The following is a 20,909-nucleotide window of genomic DNA, read 5'->3' on the forward strand; positions in this document are numbered from 1 at the left end:
AGAGCTGCTTTTCTGGCATCAGCAAAGCTCTCCAACAGTGTTATCTGCAGGTGCCCATACTGTGTATCCTTACTCCACTCCCGCCCTGTCCTGAGAAGCAGGATGCGAAGGAAGAAAACTCTTGACTCCAGCTCCCACTGCTTAGAGTGAGAGGTCGGTTGTCTCCTCCCTACACGTGCTCCAGCCTTCCCTACCCCTCCGCGGGCGTCTCTGTGGGGGCTGTCCCCTCTGGTTCTCGGTGTCCCGCCCCTGTTCATCCCGTTGGAAACTAGGCGGGGACGTGGGTGTACATCCACTCCGAGCGGAGTTGCTCAACTCTCAGTAGCTGAGGTCAGAAGCGTTCTGCAGCCAGAGTCTTGAAATCTCTGCAAGTTTCTGGGCTCCCTGTCCTGGGGCTTGTTGGTCCCAGCTAGGGGGCTCTAGTCTTCTAAGCCACTGAGCTGAGTAGACTGCGACCCTTCTGGCCGCATCTGTGCTTGCAAAGACCGGCCGCTAGCGAGCCAGAGCCCGGCAGTGGCCAGTTGAGGTTGGGGTCACCAACTAGCAAGTCTGGTTTGAGGATGGCGGAAGCAGGGCCCCCTCCAGCAAGGCTCCCTCCAGCAGGGTCCTCTCGGGCTGGGCTCCCTTCAACAGGATCCCCTCCTGCTTCCACTCCAGCCCTGGCCTCGCAGTGGCTGGCAGTCAAGCGTTTGCCTAGGGCTGCCGCCAAGGCGCCCAGTCTCCAGCTGAATCAGGACCACTGTTCTTTCGTGCCGTTCACGCAGGCGGTCCCAGTGCAGGTGGACATGGCCATGGCCCTGCATCGCGTTAGGATCGCGGAGAAGTACGGGAAGAACTACCTCTGCTTGCTGCAGGCAGTCTTCCTCGCAGGTGAGTACCGCATCCCTGTGCACTCCCACCCAGTTGCCTGGAACACCAGGCTCTCTCCCCTCTTCCCAGCTCCCTCCTCAACCTGTTCGGGTAGGGGGATGTCTGGTGCACTTTGTCTTCTCTGGGCTCTCTCTCTCTCTCTTTCTCTCTCTCTCTCTGTCTCTCTGTCTCTGTCTCACTCTCTCTGTCTTTCTCCCTCTCCTTTCCCTGCCCCCATTCACTCCATAATCCACCCAACCCCCTGCTGTGGCGCTCCTAGCTTCGAGCCGCCCAGACTTTGGACCTCAGTTCCTCAGGCCAGCTGCCACTCTGAGGATGTGTGTGGCTCTCTACTCAGCTCAAGCCGCGCAGGTGGACCCCCAGAAGCCCACCATGCAAGGTGAGACTGTTCCACGTCTCTTCCTCACTTCCCACCACCACCCACCTGGGTGCCTCTTGGTGGAGTTGGGAATGTTAAGGGAGGGATCTTCCTACTCCGCATTCTGTACCCTGGAGCGGAACCTTTCTGAGGATGAGGATGCAGATGCACTTCCCTGTAACACTCCCTGTAGTTTTAAAAGCGAGGTTTATTTACTTGTGTGGGTGGTTGCTGTTTGTTTCACGTACACGTGCTAGGGCCAAGTCAAAAAGGCGCTTGGATTCTGAAAGCCGCGGGCCTGAAGTTGGAGGAGGAGTTTGTAGGCAAACTGCGGTCAAGGATTTGGGTTTTCTCACTAGGACCGCCACTTCTTTCCAGCCTGGTCCTATGAGCTTCCTGTCTTCCTTCAGCTCTTACTACAGGGCAAAAATCTCTTTCTTAATTGCCTTGGAGGGACAAAACCAAAGCTAGCAAATGTCTTACTGCTGCTACTGTTTTGGTAAAAAGCTTAAGAGCAGTGAGAGGCGGCACTTGATGTATACATATTGAGCTAGTTGGAGTTGCTTGGCTTTGAACTCTCGGTGTACCTTGAAACATGCAGAGGCTCCAAAAATTTAAAGTTCCTCTAATACCATTGGCAGTCCAGGAATATCCGCCAGGTGCTGCAGCTCTGGCCATGTCTTTTGTGCGTCTGTGGTGCTTGCTTACCCTGCGGTGTTCCTTGTAATGGTAACTTGGGAATTAAAAACTAGACGTGGTGTAGTTTTTCTTTTCTCAAATCAGGTAGCCACAGTGTGTGTTTCAAATTCCACTTCTTGTTTGAGGCTGTCCACGAATTGGAAGGAGGTCACGTCGATGACTTCGGTTAAACCACAGGAAACGCAGGGCTCTGTCTAAAGCTTGGTAACAAAGAACCCTTTGGTCTTGAGTATTTTGTTTGGAAGCGGTCAATGTTATTTTCTGTATGTAATAATAAATCATTAAGGGAAGTGTGGGAGTGGGGCACACACTTTTTCAGGGTTTCAGGGCAGTTTAAATGAATGTGGGAGGCTACAAAAAAAAAAAAAAAAGGAAGCCTGTGCACAAGTCCTGTGCAGTGGGGGCTAAAGATCAACTTCGTAGAAAAAAAAAAAACACACATAAAAAATGAAACAGTCTCACTTTGTAGCTCAGGACCAGCTCCAAATAATCCTCAGTGCTGAGAGGATGTAGGTACATCTTCATGTGTACCACCACTCATAACACACAGGCACTCGCATGCACATGCATGCGTGTACACACACACACACACACACACACACACTTGTATGGATACGAGAGAATGAGGTGTTCTGGGGCCTGTGTGTTGGATGCTAGGCAAATGCTCTACCTCTAAGTTACAATCCTAGTGGGAAAATGCCACAAAAATGAAATACAAAGGGATGATTCTATTCTATTGCCAGGCATTTCTTTCTTTGTTCTCAGTTCATTTTCTTGATCCTTGGAAGTTTCTAACATGCTGACACTGTATGGCAATACATCCTAGCACTCTGTTGTGTTTTAGTGGAAGTGGGGGTGGGGATAGGGATGCAGTAGGGGGCTGGCGAGACTGGCAGCTATTTGTCTTAAGGTATTTTTCAGCAGCTACCACCATGTCCCTGCAAAGATAAGTATATCTGTGGCTGGGACACACCATATAGGATATTATAACTTTATGTTATTGTTGTTGTTGTTGTTGTTGAGGTGGGCATTTAAAAAACTTGCCGACGTTGCTTTTGAGCTCCTGGTTGAAAGGATGTGCTTCAACCTCTAGAGTAACCAAAATTACAGGCTTGTAACCCCATGTACAGCTTGGGACTTGCTCTTTTCAAAATTAGACTGTTTTGTTCTCTTTTTCGTGCGTATATGTGTGGGAGCAGGTGCCCTAGCACATATGTGGAGGTCAAAGGGCAGCTTGCAAGACTCTGTTCTTTCCTTCCACCATGCGGCTACTCAGGTAGCCAGGCTTACCAGCATGCACTCTTACCTGCTGAGCCATCTCTTAAGCCCCTTTTCCACTTTCTGACATAGAGTCTTTGTTTTGATTTCTGTTTTTTTGAGACAGGGTTTCTCTGTATAGCCCTGGCTGTCCTGAAACTCACTTTGTAGACCAGGCTGGCCTCGAACTCAGAAATCTGTCTGCCTCTGCCTCCTGAGTGCTGGGATTAAAGGCATGCACCACCACTCAGGGCTCTGACATAGACTCTTAAGGCTGATCTCAAATTCTGGCTCTTCCTGCCTCTACTTCCCAGGTACTGGGGTTAACAGGTGTATGCTACCATGCACAGTTTATAACTGTAAATGCAAAAAAGATTTCATATACTTAAAAATACTCCTGTATCTACCTATGTGTTCAGAAAGCTTTTTATTGCCATGAAGAACCCTTTGAAAGGTCACTTATTACGTAGTTATTTGTGTGTACACAGTTTCTCTTATGAGGCAGCCCAGAGAAGGCACGCTTTTACTTCTGAGGTGGGAGGGTCTCAAAATCAGAGGGATGCACAAGGCATGAGGAATTCATTTATTCCTGGTGGATAAGGGGTGGGAATGGAGTGTTGGAGAGGCAGAGAAGGTATTCCAGACACAGGAAATAAATGAGCAAAGACAAAGCAGAAAGGGAGAATACAGTTGGTTTACAGAATTACAGAGGATTTTCCAAATGATTAGAGCAGGTGGGCATGGTGGTGCGCACCTTCAATCTCAGCACTAGGAAGGCAGAGGCTGGTGGAGCTCTAAGTTTGAGGCCAGCTTGGTCTACAGTTTGAGGCCAGCCTGGTCTATAGAGCCAGTTCCAGGACAGCCATAGTTACATAGAGAAATAAGAAATTTTGTCTTGAAAAACCAAGGGAGGGGGGAGAACAGGAAAGGGGATAACACTTGAAATGTAAATTAAAAAAAAAAACTATCCAATAAAGAAAAGAAAGAAAGAAAAACCAAGGAACCAGGCAGTGGGGGTGCACACCTTTAATTCCAACACTCAGAAGGTAGAGACAGGCAGATCTTTGACTTTGAGGCCAACCTGGTCTACAGAATGAGCTCCAGGACAGTGAGGGCTATGCCAAGAAACCCCTGTCTCAAACAGACAAACAAACAAAAAAAGAACTGAGTCAGGGCTTCGGTTTGGGGAGAGAGACTGGAAATGGAGGCCAGGTGTGGCGGTGCTTGAATTTAATCCCAGTATTGGGAAGGGAGAAACAGGAAGATCTCCAGTCAGGGTCGCATAGTGAGGGCCTTCTCAAGAAAAAAAAAAAAACTAAAACCAGCCAACCAACCAACCAGAGGCTGGGAATGGAAGAGGAAGGGCAAGTTTGGGTTCGATTTATTTTATCATCTTATTTTAGTGTTGAGAATGGAGCCCAGAGCCTCACATGTGGTAAACAAATATCTTTGAGATATTCTTCCCAAGCCTGGGCTTCAGTATTGAGGCTGTGCTTTTTCTGGAACATTCAGGTTGAACTAACCAAGAGGTCCACATTCGGGAAGAAGTAGGGAGAAGTAAGCCTTATTTCTACCTGTTTTCTCTTAACTGCATTTTTCCCCTTAAATCTACTTCCGTATGGGCTATTTTGATAGCTCAGCCTGAGTAATGAATAGACACATGTTCATTAGCTTGCTTCTACAGTATTCCCTTCTCACATGCTACCTTACTTAATAATCAGTAGGAAAAATACTTTGCACTCTATGAAGAATATAAACTCTTTTAATCTACTAGAGCCTTACCCAACTAAGAATTTAAGGAGGTGTGGAAACCTATCTATGTACAAATTTTCTGTTTTTCTTTGTTCTTTTTTTTTTTTTGGTTTGATTTGTTTTTGTTTTTTTTTTCTTTTAGTTTTTTGTTTTTTTGAGGCAGGGTTTCTCTGTACAGCCCTGGCTGTCCTGGAACTCACTCTGTAGACCGGGCTGGCCTTGAATTTACAGATCTGCCTGTCTGTGCCTCCCAAGTGCTGGGATTAAAGGCATGCACCACCACTGCCTGGCCAAATTTATTTTCTTTTTTTTTTAAATATTTATTTATTTATTTATTTATTATGTTTATACTGTAGCTGTCTTCAGACACTCCAGAAGAGGGCATCAGATTTCGTTACGGGTAGTTGTGAGTCACCATATGGTTGCTGGGATTTGAACTCAGGACCTTTGGAAGAGCAGTTGGTGCTCTTAACCACTGAGCCATCTCACCAGCCCCAAATTTATTTTCAACTGCAATGTGGCATCATTAAGTTTTAGCTCAAATATAATATAAGAAGAGTATAAATGACAGCACTGATTTGCATACATTGCACAATGCTGTAAAATGTATTCCAACGAATAATGGGTCTTTAATGGGGCTAAACTTTTATTATTTTGAAACAAAGTCTCATGTAGACCAGGCTGCCCTGAAAAACTCTAAATAGCTGGGGATGGCCCTGAATTCATAATCCTCTTACCTTTACCTCCTCCGTGCTGGGATTGCATGAATAAGCCACCATTCCAGATGTTTTTAGTGTGGTTCTCTGGACCACATCCAGGGTTTCATTCATGCCAGGCAAGCACCTAACCAACTGAACAACATCTTGGCCTGTAGACCACATTATATGGACTATTTTCTGTGTCAAACTTCTCTCTGAAACAGCATCAGCACTTTTAGTGCCTGGTTTATTTTGCTTCTCAAACTTCTAACCATTTTGGAAGGAAAGGTTTTCAAAAAGTTTACTTACCTTCTGGACCCCTGAACCTGGAAATAATTGCATCCTTTCCTGATGACTCAAGACTGTCCTTAAGACAGTATCAATTATGTTAATCTGATATATACAGTGCTCAGGGGTTAGAGTGGAGGCTCTTTGTCTCTGTGGCAAACGGGCACAGATCTCTCTGCCTTTTAATTTGTAATGTCTGCTTTGTCTAATCTCTTCATATATCCCTTCTCTGTTAGCTGTCACTTCTTGCTGCTGTCCGTTTTTTCTACTGTCTTTTATTGTCTCTGGTTCCAGGCTGCATTCTCCACTGTTCATTTTGATGTGCTGTAAGCTAAGGAATATTGTAACCCAAATGTGCAGAACTAGCTGAAAAATATAAATAAATAAATACTCTGGGAAGTCTTCCTTTATTCATTTGTGTGTTTGGATGCTTGCATATGCACATATTTGTACAGAGCCCAGATGTTGATTATGGATATCTCCCTCAGTAGCTCTCTACCTTGTTTTTTGAGACAGTGTCTCTTACTGAACCCCTGAACATGGAGCCATAAGCTACCCTGAAACTTCCTGAGATTTGCCTGCCTCTGTCTCTGCTGGTTAAAGACACCACCATGACTGACCACAGGCAGTGCTCTTAACTATTAGACCACCTCTTCAGCTCCATTCAAAATAAATAAAAATAATGGTAATAAAAGGATTATTTTGGATCTTCTAGGTCTTTGCTAATCTTCAGAATTTTATTTTATATCATTATCTTGTCAATTTGAGAATAAAAATCTAGTTAGCATTTGCTAGGAATTCCTTAGACTCTATAGGTCAATTTAGGGAGTTTATTTCTTTCCTTATTTGGAACACAATCTTTTACTAACTATTGTGTAGGCTGGCCTGAAACTTATTTTGTGGCCCAAATTGTGAATATTTTTTCTGTAATTTACTTTGTGAGCATCAATTTCTTTTCTTTACTGTGTGCTGGGCAGTGGACTCAGAGCCCAGAGCATGCCAAACATGTGGTCTACCATTAAGCTATCTATGCCTTATATATAAAGTAACATGGACTTTATATACTACCCCCCCCCTTTTTTGAGTCTCAAACTCATGATCCTTTTGTCAGCCTCTCTGAATGCTGGGACCCCAAGTTTGTGCCATTTTTCTGGCTCTGGGTTCATTTTTAATAAGTTTGAGATTCCTTGTAGTTTTTATGTGAATGAGAAAGTTCACATACGTTTTGAAATCTTGTGGCTGGAGAGTCTGATAGACATTGAGCTGCCTGCCCCTTCAAAATATATTTCAGCTAGGTCAGCATCAGCTCCTGTGTTTACCTTCAGGAATACTGCAAGTTTTTTACTCCTTAGGGTCTTCATTTGCAGGCTTGTGCCAGCTGGTTAATTAGCTGCCATCTTAGCTATTGAGTATCCAGTGTGTTGACAAGGAAAACCTTAGAGTTATTTAAAAAATATTTCCTCTATTAAAAAATGAACAGGTGTGATGAGGTATAGTTATTCTTAGCTTGCTTGATGCCACTTAGAAGGACTATGCATCTGCTGGGGCATTCTTGAATTTGCATTTGCAAGTCCCATCATTTGATTTGTCAGTTTGCACTGTCAGTTTACAAAAGAGGGTCAGTTTGGCTTCCTTTGTTGTGACCTTGGAAGGACCACTAACAGATATTATGTGTTCTCCCACACACATTATAAACCAAAGGAAACCATTTTAATTGGATTTGCTGTTGCAGATGCTGTGCATTTCAAAATTAGATTTTCTAAACCCAAGAAGCAATGAATAGCCATGGAGTACAAGAGCTGGCATTTAGTTATATGGCTACATGAATACCTTGGGCTCTGTTCAAGTGGGCCACCTTGTATACTTTTATAGCTTGTGTTTTAAATAGCTGTCCTTAAAAGGTCAGATGTTATAATAAAAAGTTAAAAGAGGTGAATGCAAATACTTAGTATGCTTAGATCATTCAGTTGGAAGCTGTGACCATTATCTTTGTGATTATCATTACATCTTTCAATTCCTGCTCAAGCATGGCTAGACTCATTTGAATTGTGGGTACTGATGTTGATGATTCAGATGAGTTTAAAAAAAAAAAGAGCCGGGCGTGGTGGCGCACGCCTTTAATCCCAGCACTCGGGAGGCAGAGGCAGGCGGATTTCTGAGTTCGAGGCCAGCCTGGTCTACAAAGTGAGTTCCAGGACAGCCAGGGCTACACAGAGAAACCCTGTCTCGAAAAACCAAAAAAAAGAAAAAAGAAAAAACAAACAAACAACAATAACAAAAAAAACCCAACCAAACAATGACTGGACTGAAGAGATTGATCAGTGTGGTAAAGAGCACTTGCTCTTCCCAAGGAATTAGGTTCAATTTCCAGCACCCACAAGGCTGCTCACAGCGGGCTGTAACTTCACTTCCAGGGCATCTGATGGCCTCTTCCGGCTTTCCCCAACAGTAGGCAAACCATGCACATGGTTCACAGATATACAAGCAGGCAAAACATTGATATACATAAAATAATTTAAAAGGTTATTATTGTGTGTATGTGTGCTTGTGAGGGCATATGCTGATGGAGATCAGAGGATAGCTTTATGATGTCAGAGTTCTCCTCCTACTAGCACACAATTTCAAATATCATGTTGCAGACTGTTCTTTAGGAATATAAATTGAGAATGAAAAGAGAAACCAGTTAGAACGAGCAAGATGGTTCAACAGATAAAGGGATTCATTGTTGCCTGTAAACCTGCAAACAAGGCACAGTTTAATCCTAGCACTCAAGAGTCAAAAGTGCAGCATGCCAGCCACCAGAAGTTTTTGGTGCATTTCTCTCTATGGACTCCTGACAAATGCAGCTCACCTATGCAGTGTAATGCCGACCACTACATGCATGTTGCTAGCAAAGAATCTTTCATCGCCTGTCCGTTCATGTGCTTGCTTTAGCAGAACATCCTCTTTCCTGTGTCTGCTTCAGTGAAACTTTCCTTCACCAGTCCGCCTTAGCCTTTCACCTGTGTCCACTTTAACTAAACGTTCCTTCACGTGGTTGCCCCAGCAAAACACATCCAACCAACTTCCCAAATAACCCTTAAGTTTCCACGTCGCAAAAGTGGATGGATCTCTATGAATTTGAGGTCAGCATGGTCTACATAGTGAGTTCCAGGACAGCCAGGGCTATGTAGAGACACTGATAAAAAAAAATAAGTAAATACATGAGATATAATTGTATATGGAAGAGAGTTTTCTTGGTTTAATTTATTCTCCTTCCTTTCTTCCCTCCTTCTTTCCCTTCTTTCTGTCTTTCCTTCCTTAATACTTTTGTTTTGCTTTGCTTTTGGTGGAGGGGGCAGGGTCTCAGTTTAGCCCAGGCTAAAAATCACTTTATAGTGCAGACTAGCTTTGATATTATGGAAATCCTCCCACCTCAGCCTTCCAGAGTTCCGAACTAGGAGTCACTGTGCCTGACTTGTTTGTTTTTAAAGCATGCTTTCAGAACTATCCATAGAGCCTGGGCGTGGTGGCACATGCCCGCCTTTAATCCCAGCTCTCAGGAGGCAGAGGCAAGCAGATTTCTTGAGTTTGAGGCCAGCCTGGTCTACAAAGTGAGTTCCAGAACAGCCAGGGCTATACAGAGAAACTCTGTCTCAAAAAACCAAAACCAGAACTATCCATAGAAGAAGAATTTCTTTTAATAAAAAGTAGCTTTTACCTGACAATCATTTTGAAGATGATTCAAACACAATCTTTTACTAACTATTGTGTAGGCTGGCCTGAAACTTATTTTGTGGCCCAAATTGTGAATATTTTTTCTGTAATTTACTTTGTGAACATCAATTTCTTTTATTTACTGTGTGGAAAAAAATGCTTCTTTAACATAGATTTTTTTTTTTCATTTAGCAAAGTGTTTTTATCATCTGTAAAATTTCAAGCTTTGATCAAGTTGCAAAAGAGCTTTAGGATTATAAAAGCTGGGCTGCTGCTCAGGTTTTACCCTCTTTTGGGTTTTAAGGACTTTTCATTTGAATCACAATGCTTCATTTTTGCATGTCGCTGCACTAGGTGGACACACATATAAATGACAATATCAGTGCGTGCAAAGACTACCTTTTCACTTGCAACCTATGCAAATGTGTCTGGTCCAGGACTGATTGAAAGCTGTCTGAACCCCCTTCTAATCCTTTAGCCCTCTGAGGACCTTGAGGGTAGTCCTCAAAGACTAGGTTAGAAACCCCACTTCTTTTTCATTTCTTCTGTGTGATTATCTTATCAGTTTAGTTCTGGATGTCTTTTTACTCCATGCTCATTGCATCTACAATTAGTACAGTTGTAATATTCATCACTCTGGACAGAAGTTGCCTCTTGCTTCTAGATAAAGAGGCACTCGCAGTCCCCAGTCTGGGCTGATGCTTAACTGCTTCTGTAGTTGGATCTGGCTTTTAGCTTTGAACACATGATGTATTAGAGTGGCTGCTAGATATATAAAGAACAAAATGTGTTGAAAGTTGGATCAGTGCCTTGCAGCCCATTCTTCTATCGCTTCATTCATTCCTTCTATTCTCCAACTTTCTCTAGGATTCTAATGTAAGGGTTCTTGATTTGCTGAAGAATGTTGTAAACTTAGAGTGTTTTATTCTGCAGAAGTCCAGCATGCTGGAGTCTCCCATTATCAAGATAGAGAGACACCTAAGTGAGCTCACGGGCCTGATTTAAAGCACTTTAGGGGATTCCTGGGTAGGTGACCTTTATATTGCTCCATCTCTAGGAACATTCCATTACTGGGGTGGGGACTGGAAACTGTTGCTGAGGAAGTAGCTGAGGAAGTCTGGAAACTGCTGCTGACCCATTGTCCTTGCCTCAGGCCAGGTGGCAGGCAACTTCTGAGGCCTGGACTTGCCTAGAGTTACCCAGTTCTTGGAAACAGACATTTAGGCCTCTTCTAAACTGCCAGTTTGAAGCCTGTTGTGGAGTCAGGCTAGCCTTCTCACTTACTTAATCCCTGATTCATTCCTTCAAAGCACAAATAAAGGCCTTGTATCCCTCCTTCCCGAATTTGGAAGTATTTCCTAATTATACGTTGTGTATATCTTGGAATGTTGGTAAGTGATGGCAGCTTCATAGCAGGTACGTTTGTTTTGATATGATGCATGAATTTTCTTTCCATTTCTTTAAAGACAAGCTCTCAGTATCTCATGCTGACCTGGAACTCAACTGTAACTCAGACTGGCTCCAGATGTGTGACAGTTCTCCTTTAGCCTGCCTCCTCCTCTCAAGCACGGCTGGAATTAAAGTGATATACTACTATATCCAGTTAGAAGATGATTAGCTTGAAGGCCATCTCGAAATTTCTTTGATCTTTCAGTTGTCACCTTTAATGATTTCCTTCCTATTTATATTGTTTATATTATGTAACCCATATTGATTCTTAATTTGGATTTAACTCTACTTCATAAGTTCTTGTAGTGATTTCTGAAATAATTTTGTCTTCATAATTCATGATTTGTGATAAATGCAAAGTAATCCTGTGGTAAGAGGCAAATCCAACCCTAACACACTTCTGTAATGATAATATTTTATATATAGACACTAGTTAATGCCAGATTAAAAAAAATACTGTTTAGCCGTAGAGAGATGGCTCAGTGTTTGGGAGTCGTTGCTGTTCTTCTAGAGGACCTGAGTTCAACTTTCCCCATCTGCAGCTCATAATTACCCATGTCTCTAGCTCCAGAGGATCTAACATCCTTTTCTGGCTTCCCGGGGCACCCACACACATTTCCTCACCTCCCCCACAATGCTCCCCTGCCACACACACATACTTAAAGGCACGGATCTGAGTCTAGCAGAGTATCATGAAGAATCATTTCATTGGCTTTTCTTTAATTTTCTTTCCTTCTCTTTTGCTCTTTTTTTTTTTAAGATTTATTTATTTATTATATGTAAGTACATTGTAGCTGTCTTCAGACACCCCGGAAGAGGGCATCATATCTCATTATGAATGGTTGTGAACCACCTTGTGATTGCTGGGATTCGAATTCAGGACCTTCACAAGAGTAGTCAGTGCTCTTAACCTCTGAGTCATTTCTCCAGCCTTCTTTTCCTCTTTTTTTTTTGTTGGTTTTTCGAGACAGGGTTTCTCTGTATAGCCCTGGCTGTCCTGGAACTCACTTTGTAGACCAGGCTGGCCTCGAACTCAGAAATCCGCCTGCCTCTGCCTCTCGAGTGCTGGGATTAAAGGCGTGCGCCACCACGCCCGGCTCTTTTCCTCTTTTTTATTTTTTTTTCCTCTTTTTTAATGACAGTCATATTTGGTTCTATCCTGGGTCTCTGGGCTATCCAGCCAGCCTCTGGTTCCTGGACATCCACGCAATGTCAGGTGTGGGTTCCCTCTCATGGCCACAAATTAGATCAGTCATAGGTTGGCCACTCCCACAAGTTCTGCACCACCATTGCCCCAGAAAATATTACAGGCAGGACAGACTGTAGGTGGAAGGTTTTATGGCTGGGTTGATGTCCTAGTCCCACCTTTTCTGCTTGTAGAAGATGGGTGGTTTGTGCTCTGTAATCCTCCATTACTAAGAAATTTTGCTCTAGATTCCAGATAGTTTCCATTGCACTAGGTTCCTGCTCCACAAATGCCCGCCCCGCCCCCCCGCTCCCCAGTTTCATAATTTCTCTGAGTATTTTCCTCCTCCTCCCCACCCACCTGGTCCTTTCTGTTACCATTCCCACCTGCCTTGAGTCCACATGAGAAATCCATTCTATTTCCCCTTACCAGGGAAATCCATGTGTTCCACCCTGGGTCCTCCTTGTTACCTAGCCTCTCTGTGTCTACAGATCATAGCTTGGTTATCCTTTAATTTACAGCTAATATCCACGTATAAGTGAGTACATACCATGTTTGTCTTTCTGGGGTTGGGTCACCTGACTCAGAATATTTTCTAGTTTCATCCATTTGCTTGCAAATTTCATGATATTTTGTTTTTAAACATCTGAGTAATATGTGCAAATGTACTGCATTTTCTTTATCATTCCAGTTGAGGAACATCTAGGTTATTTCCAGTTTGTGGCTATTATGAATAAAGTTGCTATGAACATAGTAGAACAAGTGTCCTTGTGGTAGGATGGAGTATCCTTTGAGTACATGCCCAGAAGTGTTATAGCTGGGTCTTGAGGTAGATTGATTCCCAGTTTTCTGAGGAACCACCATATTGATTTCCATAGTGGCTGTTCTAGTTTAGGTTTTGACCAGCAATGGAGAAGTACATATTTTATTTTTATTTTTAAAGGCAAAGTCTCTATTTGTAGCTAAGGCTGGCTTTGAACTTAGGATTCTCTGGCCTCAGCCTTCTATTTGCTATGATTATAATAACATACTTTTCTGTTACTTTTTTTTTTTTAAGTAAAGAGCTTTATGTTCCCATGCAGAGTGGAGCCAAAGAGAAATTCACTAGATGTTTGGTCAATTGCTATAGATTAGAAAGAGGCTCCAATGTATATTAGCAAAAGAAGGATTTAGCATGAATCTTGGTAGATAAATATGTGAGGTTTTCATACTGTACCTTTATTGAAGAGCAATATACTACATAGTTCTATTGTAGTCTAATAAGAATTTATTTTCTGATGATTTCAGAATTGCCCTTTTAGTCATTCTTCCTTTTGAATCATAACATTTTTGAGGGCACATATCCATCATTTGCATGTCCTACGTCATTGCTGTTTACAGGTGCTATGGCATGTCTCTCTTTCAGACTGAATGGGAAAATTTACCTGTGTAGAAACCCATCCATCTTGTACAAAGACCTGGAATTCACAACATCAGCCATAGGAAACTTTCTAAGAGATGATTGGTAAAGAGAATCAGTGCTGTTTAGGTTCAGACTGCAGTGACAGATTGCTTAGTGGTTATGAGCCCTGGCTGCTCTTATAGAGGACCACATCAGAGGACTCACAGCTATTTTTAGCTCCAGGCCCAGGGAATCTGATGCACTTCTGACCTCTGTGGGCTCCTGCATGCATGTGGTGAACAAACATACATGCAGACACACAAATATTCATGAAATAAAAATAAATATTGAATAAAAGAATTTCAGACTGCAAAAAATATTTATAAATGTCCTTGCTATGATTTGGGAAGAATGGAGGCTGTCAGGTTGTATCTAGTTAATAATTTCATGAGAGCTATTTGAGTATGTTTTTTAGTACAAGTGTCACATGTATCTGAAGGTTAGCAGACAAGATAGATGATATTCTACAACTTTTTCTGAATCTGTGCTAGATTCTGCTTCGGATTGAGACAGTGACTGGCATCTGGTGGTTCTTTAATAGATTTTTGAGTGACTATGTATATGCTTGCTCATTTCCTTCATCATGTTTGTCTTAAAACTGGGCTTTAGGGACTGGAGACTTGGCTTAGTAGTTAAGAGGACTGGCTGCTCTTCCAGAGGACCTGGGTTAAATTCCCAGGCCTCAAATGGCACCTCACAAGCATCTGTAATTGTAGTTTCAGGTGATCTGATGCCCTCTCCTCACCTTCATGTACACCAGGCATACTTGAGTTATATAGATATACAGACAGACAAAATATTCATAAACATAAAATAAATAAATTAGTAACAATAATGAAAAGAGGAGGCTTTTAATAGCAACTTTGGAGGTTTGTTTTGAAGACCAGCAAAGTGAATTTAAATACCTGTATAGTGCCTAGAAAGGGGGAAGAGCTTCAAGATGATAGTGTCATCAACTATTCATCCCATTTATTCCACTTGTTCCTAGATGACAGTGGGTTGGTTGCTATAATCTTCCTGGTCAACATTTTCCGTTCTGTTTTTATATGTGCTTTGCTTTTGCTGTCAGTTTATTATTTATTTATTTTTTTTAGGAAAGCATGAGAATGGAAGCATTTGCTTTTAAAAGGAGTTTATTTGCCATGACCCTTTGGTGTGGGCTAAGTGGCATGTGTGTGCAGTAGATTCAGAACCAGTTTTCTTCAACCATATATGAACAGGATTCCCAGATGGAGCACAAATGGACGCAAAAGAGTGTCGATATAAAATAAAAGCCCCAGGGTTGGAAATTATGGCTATTAAATCTTAGAATCTGAAATAAAAATGCTTTTTATAAAATGAGAAAGCTTGCACATACCAATTACTTACTTTTAAAAAATGTTCATTTTCTCTATGGGAGCCATTACTGAACTCTGTAGAACTGAAATCTCTGGAGTGGTAATCTATACTCCTATTATCAAGACACACATTCAGAAATAAGACTCCTAAGAGCATTGATCCTAGTCCAGCTATATGCTTGAGTGTCCTCTCTGTAGCAGTTCAACACAGAGGTGTTTTGTCTTTGAAAACTGCAAATAAGATTATGTGACTGGTTTTCCCTCCCTTGCAAGACAGCCATTTTGCCTGTAGATAGTTCTGATATTTTGAACAAAGTACCTCTGCATAATACTCTTTCTGTTGGCCTTTTGTTTTTCTCGGAGGGGAAAGACCCAACCAGCCAATTAAACAACCAAAAGCATACTTGATCAGACAGCTGTGGGAGCATTGTACACATAGCCAGTACCCAAGCTATATGAATTTGCTAGGAAATATGGCAATATGTGTAACCTTCAAAGTTTCATAAATTTATTTAACTGTTTAGTTTTTCCTAGGACATCTGTTCAAAATGGTGTAGGATGGTATTTTGGCCCATAGTAATTCTCAATTAATGTTTACTTTAAAAGACAGAAAAAAGTTAGGGTAGGTGACACAGACCTCTAATTCCAGCAGTTGGGAGGCAGAAGCAGGCAGATCTCTGAGTTTAAGGTTAGCCTCATATACAGAGTGAGTCCCAGGATAGTCAGGGCTACACAGTGAAACCCTGTCTTGAAAATCAAGTATAAGAACACCACCAATAACTCCCCCCACCGAGACAGAGAGAGAAAGAGAGAGAGAGAGAGAGAGAGAGAGAGAGAGAGAGAGAGAGAGAGAGAGAAGAGAGAAGAGAGAAGAGAGAAGAGAGAAGAGAGAAGAGAGAAGAGAGAAGAGATAGAAGAATGTCCCCTGTGGTGGCATGCACCTATCATTCCAACATTTGGGAAGTAAAGGCAGGAAGATAATGTATTTAAGATTAGCCTGGGCTACATAGTGAGTTTGAGACTAGCTTAGGCTACAGAAGAGCCCATCTTAAATTAGAATGAATATAAAATACATCTTTAGGAGGTGTAACACCTACTATGTAATGGATTGATTGACACTTTGAGTTTCTGCAAGTGACACAATGAAAACTGAGCATCTGACTAGATTGATGCACCCTCCTTTTCCATGTTATTCCAAATACAGTAATTTCTGTACCTTGTAGCATGTAAAAAAGTTGAATTCTAACTTTATTTCCTCATTTGAGATAAAAGAATTAGTAATTGTTTCCAACTTTATGACCAAGATAATAGGGGCTGGAGAAATGACCCAATGGGTAAGAACTCTTGCTGCTCTTACAGAGGACTCCGTTCAGTTCCCAGTACCCATAGAGTAGTTCATAACCACCTATAACTCCAGTTATAGGGGATCAGATGCCCTTTTCTGGCTTCTGCACTATTCATGGTGCACATACATGTAGGTAAAACACTCATGCATGTTTTATAAAAAAAAAAAAAAAAAAAAAGACTAAGAACCTGATTCTTCTTATAATATGTGAGCGAACAGCAAGAGGTTTTCTCTTTTGTTTTCAGTTGGTGCCTGATTGTGTGTACAAGGCTTTTCAGCAGAGAAGATTTGCTATTTTTCATTATGTATATCTCTGTGCATGTATGTACATGCCAGGGCAATGCCCATAAGGTCTTAGAGGCTTCGGATCCCTTGGAGCTGGAGTTCTAGGCAGTTTGAAGTTGGAAACCAAACTTCAAGTCATTTGCCAGTGCACTGCATGCTTAACCACTGACCTATTTCTCCAGCTCCCAACCAGCCCTTTGGGGGATTTGCCATACAGTTCAAGTAAGGAGAATTGAGAATGTGTGCCTTGTATTTGTTTGTAATGGATCAGCTTGGCCAGTTTTCTGTCAAAGGTATCTTTGCTCAGTGAGGAATATGCTGTAATGTGACTATGGTCAACCATTGTGATCAAGATTTTTAAAAAGGTTTTTTTTTTTTTTTTTTTTTTTTTTCACCAAGGTCTCATCCAGCCAAGTATGAACTCAAATTCTTTTTGTACTCCTGCATTTTCCACCTGAGCGAGTGCTGGCTGGGATTAAAAGTATATGCCAAGAGTCGTGGTTTATATATTGCTGGGGATGGATCCCTGGGCTGCAAGCATGCTACCAACTGAATTGCATCTCCAATCTTTTTATTTCTTATAGTTTGAAGTATATTTCTTATACTTATAGGGGCTTAAGTAGTCTACAAGAGAAATATGAATCACCCTCATTTTCACTTCTGTATCACAGAAGGAAATCTGTGTGGAAATGCAAGAGCCTCAGAGTCCAAACAGGCTACAACTCACCGTGATTGCTTTCTTTGAAGCTAAGAAGCTAATGTTCTCTGCTTCCTTGTTTAAGCAACAGTCTCACCTTGTTCTCTCTGGATGTTCAGTGTCAGCCATCTGTCTTCTGTTGCCTTTCTTTGCTAGTTTCCTCTCTGTTTAGTCAACTGTTAGACTATTTCTTAAAGCGGTAGCATTTCTTTTAACTCCCATTTCATCCCTTGCCATCAGTGTGGCAATGTTATTTTAATGAGATGGTTGTGGGAGGCATCTCCTGTCTCAAAAATCAAAAGTATATTTTCCTTATGTAAGGGGTTTTCTGTGTTGTTGTTGCTCCTAGAATGTAGGTACCTTAGAAAGTATCTGCTGTATTAATGAGGGGAAGAGTACCTGAGTGATTACAGGGCTGAGTGAAAATGAAACCTTGCTCTTCCTATTGTCTGTCTACAGCCTTCTGATTTATGCATAAGGCTGTCTTTATTATATGGATGTCTGAATTGTGGAATGATAGTTTTTATACTTCTGCAAGATTCTGAATGGTGCAAGAATAATCAGCTTGCAATGTATTATTTTCAGTTTGCCGTCTGACATAAAATTCATCAATTTATTTTAATAAATAGTCTTGCTATACAAATCAGGAGAGATTTTTTTTTTTTTTTTTTTTTTGCTTTTCGAGACAGGGTTTCTCTGTATAGCTCTGGCTGTCCTGGAACTCACTTTGTAGACCAGGCTGGCCTCGAACTCAGAAATCCACCTGCCTCTGCCTCCCGAGTGCTGGGATTAAAGGCGTGCGCCACCACGCCCGGCTTGAGAATTTTTTTTTAAATAAGGATGTCTCTGTGTTCTAATGCTATTTGTTTTAAGACAGGGTGTCTCTATGCAGCACTGACCAGACTGGCTTTGAACTCAGAGACCCACCTGCCTCTACCTCCCAAATGCTGTGTTGTTACGCTTGCTCCTAGTACTCTTTTATTTAAACCCTAGGCCATTACTACTTTTGGAAGCATATGAGGACAGAGAAAAGTCTAGTCTTTTGTTCTGTGATCCTTCTACCATACCTCCGTGTCTAAAAATGTCAACATTTGACACAGTTTTGACTGTTATAAACATTATTTTATATTTGAGGCACCGTAGTGTTCAAGAAATGATTTTATATGCTATGTGTATGGAATATACCAGGAATCTAACTAAACATATGTAAATCTACATATGCATATGGATACATATGTTAATTACAAGACAATTTTAAGAATTAATTTTTATGTTCTGAGCACGCGTTTCTGGGTATACTTTGTGTGTAGTTCATGTGTCATAAGAGTACTTGCAACTTACCGGGGCACAGGAACCAAACTCAGGTTGTCAGGCCATTTTGTGAGCTTCCAATCATGTCTTTAATGACTTGTAGTTATGAAAATAACTAAGCCAGTTAACTACTCTATGTTTCTAAGTGAGTAGATATCATATTCTACAGCTTTGTCTTAATATTTTTGAGAAATCTTGTTCCTGATAAAGCACATCTATAGGAGACAATTTCAGGAGCACTAGAAAGAATGTGCCATCAGCCTGACACCACCAAATAGGAGGGCTTTGAAGGTACTTTGTATCAGAGAGCAAGTACAAAATATGGCTTCAATAAGAGATGTAAAACCACAGGCTTTAAAATAGCAGTCCAAAATACCCTAGTTCAATGACCTATTTTCTTTTAAAAAGTTATCCTTGTTCATGGACTGGAGGCAGATAATGGACTTTTTAGTTTTGATCCCTGTAGCATTTGGTAGATTTGAACATTGCAAGCTATCATTTAAGATCTAGGGCAACTAAAACATGAAATAATGCAGGGGCAGTGACTTAAAATATCACTATTCATTATGTATTTACTGTGTGTGAGCTGCTTCACATTACAATAGCATTAGGTAGGTCTTATGATGTCCAGGTTATAGATGAGGAAACTGAGCCTCAGTGATTCTGCTTGACTGTTATATCCACATTTCTACAGCTACTAAGTGCAGTAAACTGGATTTGAATCCAGGTCTTTCTAATTCAGAAACATGTGATGAGCCATTGTACTGCTAATCTTACTAACTTAGAGATAACGATATCTACTGTGTGTGGGGGTGTCTTAAGAACCCAACAAGATTTTTATAAAAACCCTCAATGTGCTTTGCTCAATGTAACAGAACTGATAAAGTTCTATGAAATGGAAGTCTATATGAGAAGTGGAAGACAATATACTACTGTGTATATGGCTACTCTTCAAAGAAACTGGAGCTATTTGTACCTTGTTCTTAGTTTTCTGATGAGTGAGAGTAGTTTTTTGTTTTAGACATAGGTTTTGAAAAGTGGGTCATTCGTTCTATATACCCAGTGATGTCATAAAAAGCATGGCTAATTCTCCCTCTAGGTGAGGGCAGAAAGAGAAGATTATGCTTGAGGTGTCTATACACACAGACCTGTTAAGGGCTCTAGAATTCTTTTGGGCAGAATGAGGATTTCGGTATGGTTCTAGCTACATTTTTGACATTGATGTTGTTTCTTCTCTTGTTTATCATAGAAACTGGGCTGCTCCTCCAGTTAAAGGACATCAATCATTTCCTAATGCAAGACATTGCTTTCCTGTCTGGTAAGTAACCTTTATCATGTACTTAAGGGAAGATAAATGTATAAACTGGTCAGCAGAGTTCATTTGAGATATGTATAAATAGTTTGCTATCCATATCCATATATACACATATATAAACACACATACATTAGATTATAAAATGTTTTAATAATCATTTATATGTTGTAGATCTAGTTACTAAACAAGCAGGCATTAAGAATAATTAAGGTTCCTAGGCAAATGGATGGACCTGGAGGGCATCGTCCTGAGTGAGGTAACACAATCACAAAGGAACTCACACAATATGTACTCACTGATAAGTGGATATTAGCCCAAAACTTATGATACCCAAGATAGAAGATACAATTTGCTAAACGCATGAAACTCAAGAAGAAGGAAGACCAAAGTGTGGACACTTTGCCCCTTCTTAGAACTGGGAACAAAACACCCATCGAAGGAGTTACAGAGACAAAGTTTGGAGCTGTGACGAAAGGATGGACCATCTAGAGACTGCCATATCCAGGGATCAATCCCATAATCAGCTACACCATTGCATACACTAGCAAGATTTTGCTTAGGACCCTGATATAGCTGTCTCTTGTGAGACTATGCCGGGGCCTAGCAAACACAGAAGTGGATGCTCATAGTCAGCTATTGAATGGATCACAGGGCCCCCAATGGAGGAGCTAGAGAAAGTACCCAAGGAGCTAAAGGAATCTGCAACCCTATAGGTGGAACAACATTATGAACTAACCAGTACCCTGGAGCTCTTGACTCTAGCTGCATATGTATCAAAAGATGGCCTAGTCGGCCATCACTGGAAAGAGAGGCCCATTGGACTTGCAAACTTTATATGCCCCAGTACAGGGGAACGCCAGGGCCAAAAAGTGGGAGTGGGTGGGTAGGGGAATGGGGGGGGACGGGTGTGGGGGACTTTTGGGAT

General features: G+C 41.5%; 1 protein-coding gene across 1 annotated transcript in view; it reads left to right on the forward strand.

Annotated features, from left to right (window-relative positions):
• The first annotated feature begins 485 nt into the window (after positions 1 to 485).
• The window catches only part of Mcf2 (MCF.2 cell line derived transforming sequence), a 140,725-nt gene continuing 120,301 nt past the window's right edge, over positions 486 to 20,909 (forward strand). The window contains exons 1-2 of the mRNA XM_021153012.2: positions 486 to 870; positions 19,919 to 19,987. Of these exons, the coding sequence (XP_021008671.1) occupies positions 561 to 870; positions 19,919 to 19,987 (379 nt within the window). The 5' untranslated portion in view covers positions 486 to 560. The remainder of the gene's footprint in view (positions 871 to 19,918; positions 19,988 to 20,909) is intronic.

This window comes from Mus caroli, unplaced genomic scaffold (assembly GCF_978045245.1).
Source record: "Mus caroli unplaced genomic scaffold, Mus_caroli_1 scaffold_5, whole genome shotgun sequence".
NCBI lineage: Eukaryota > Metazoa > Chordata > Mammalia > Rodentia > Muridae > Mus > Mus caroli.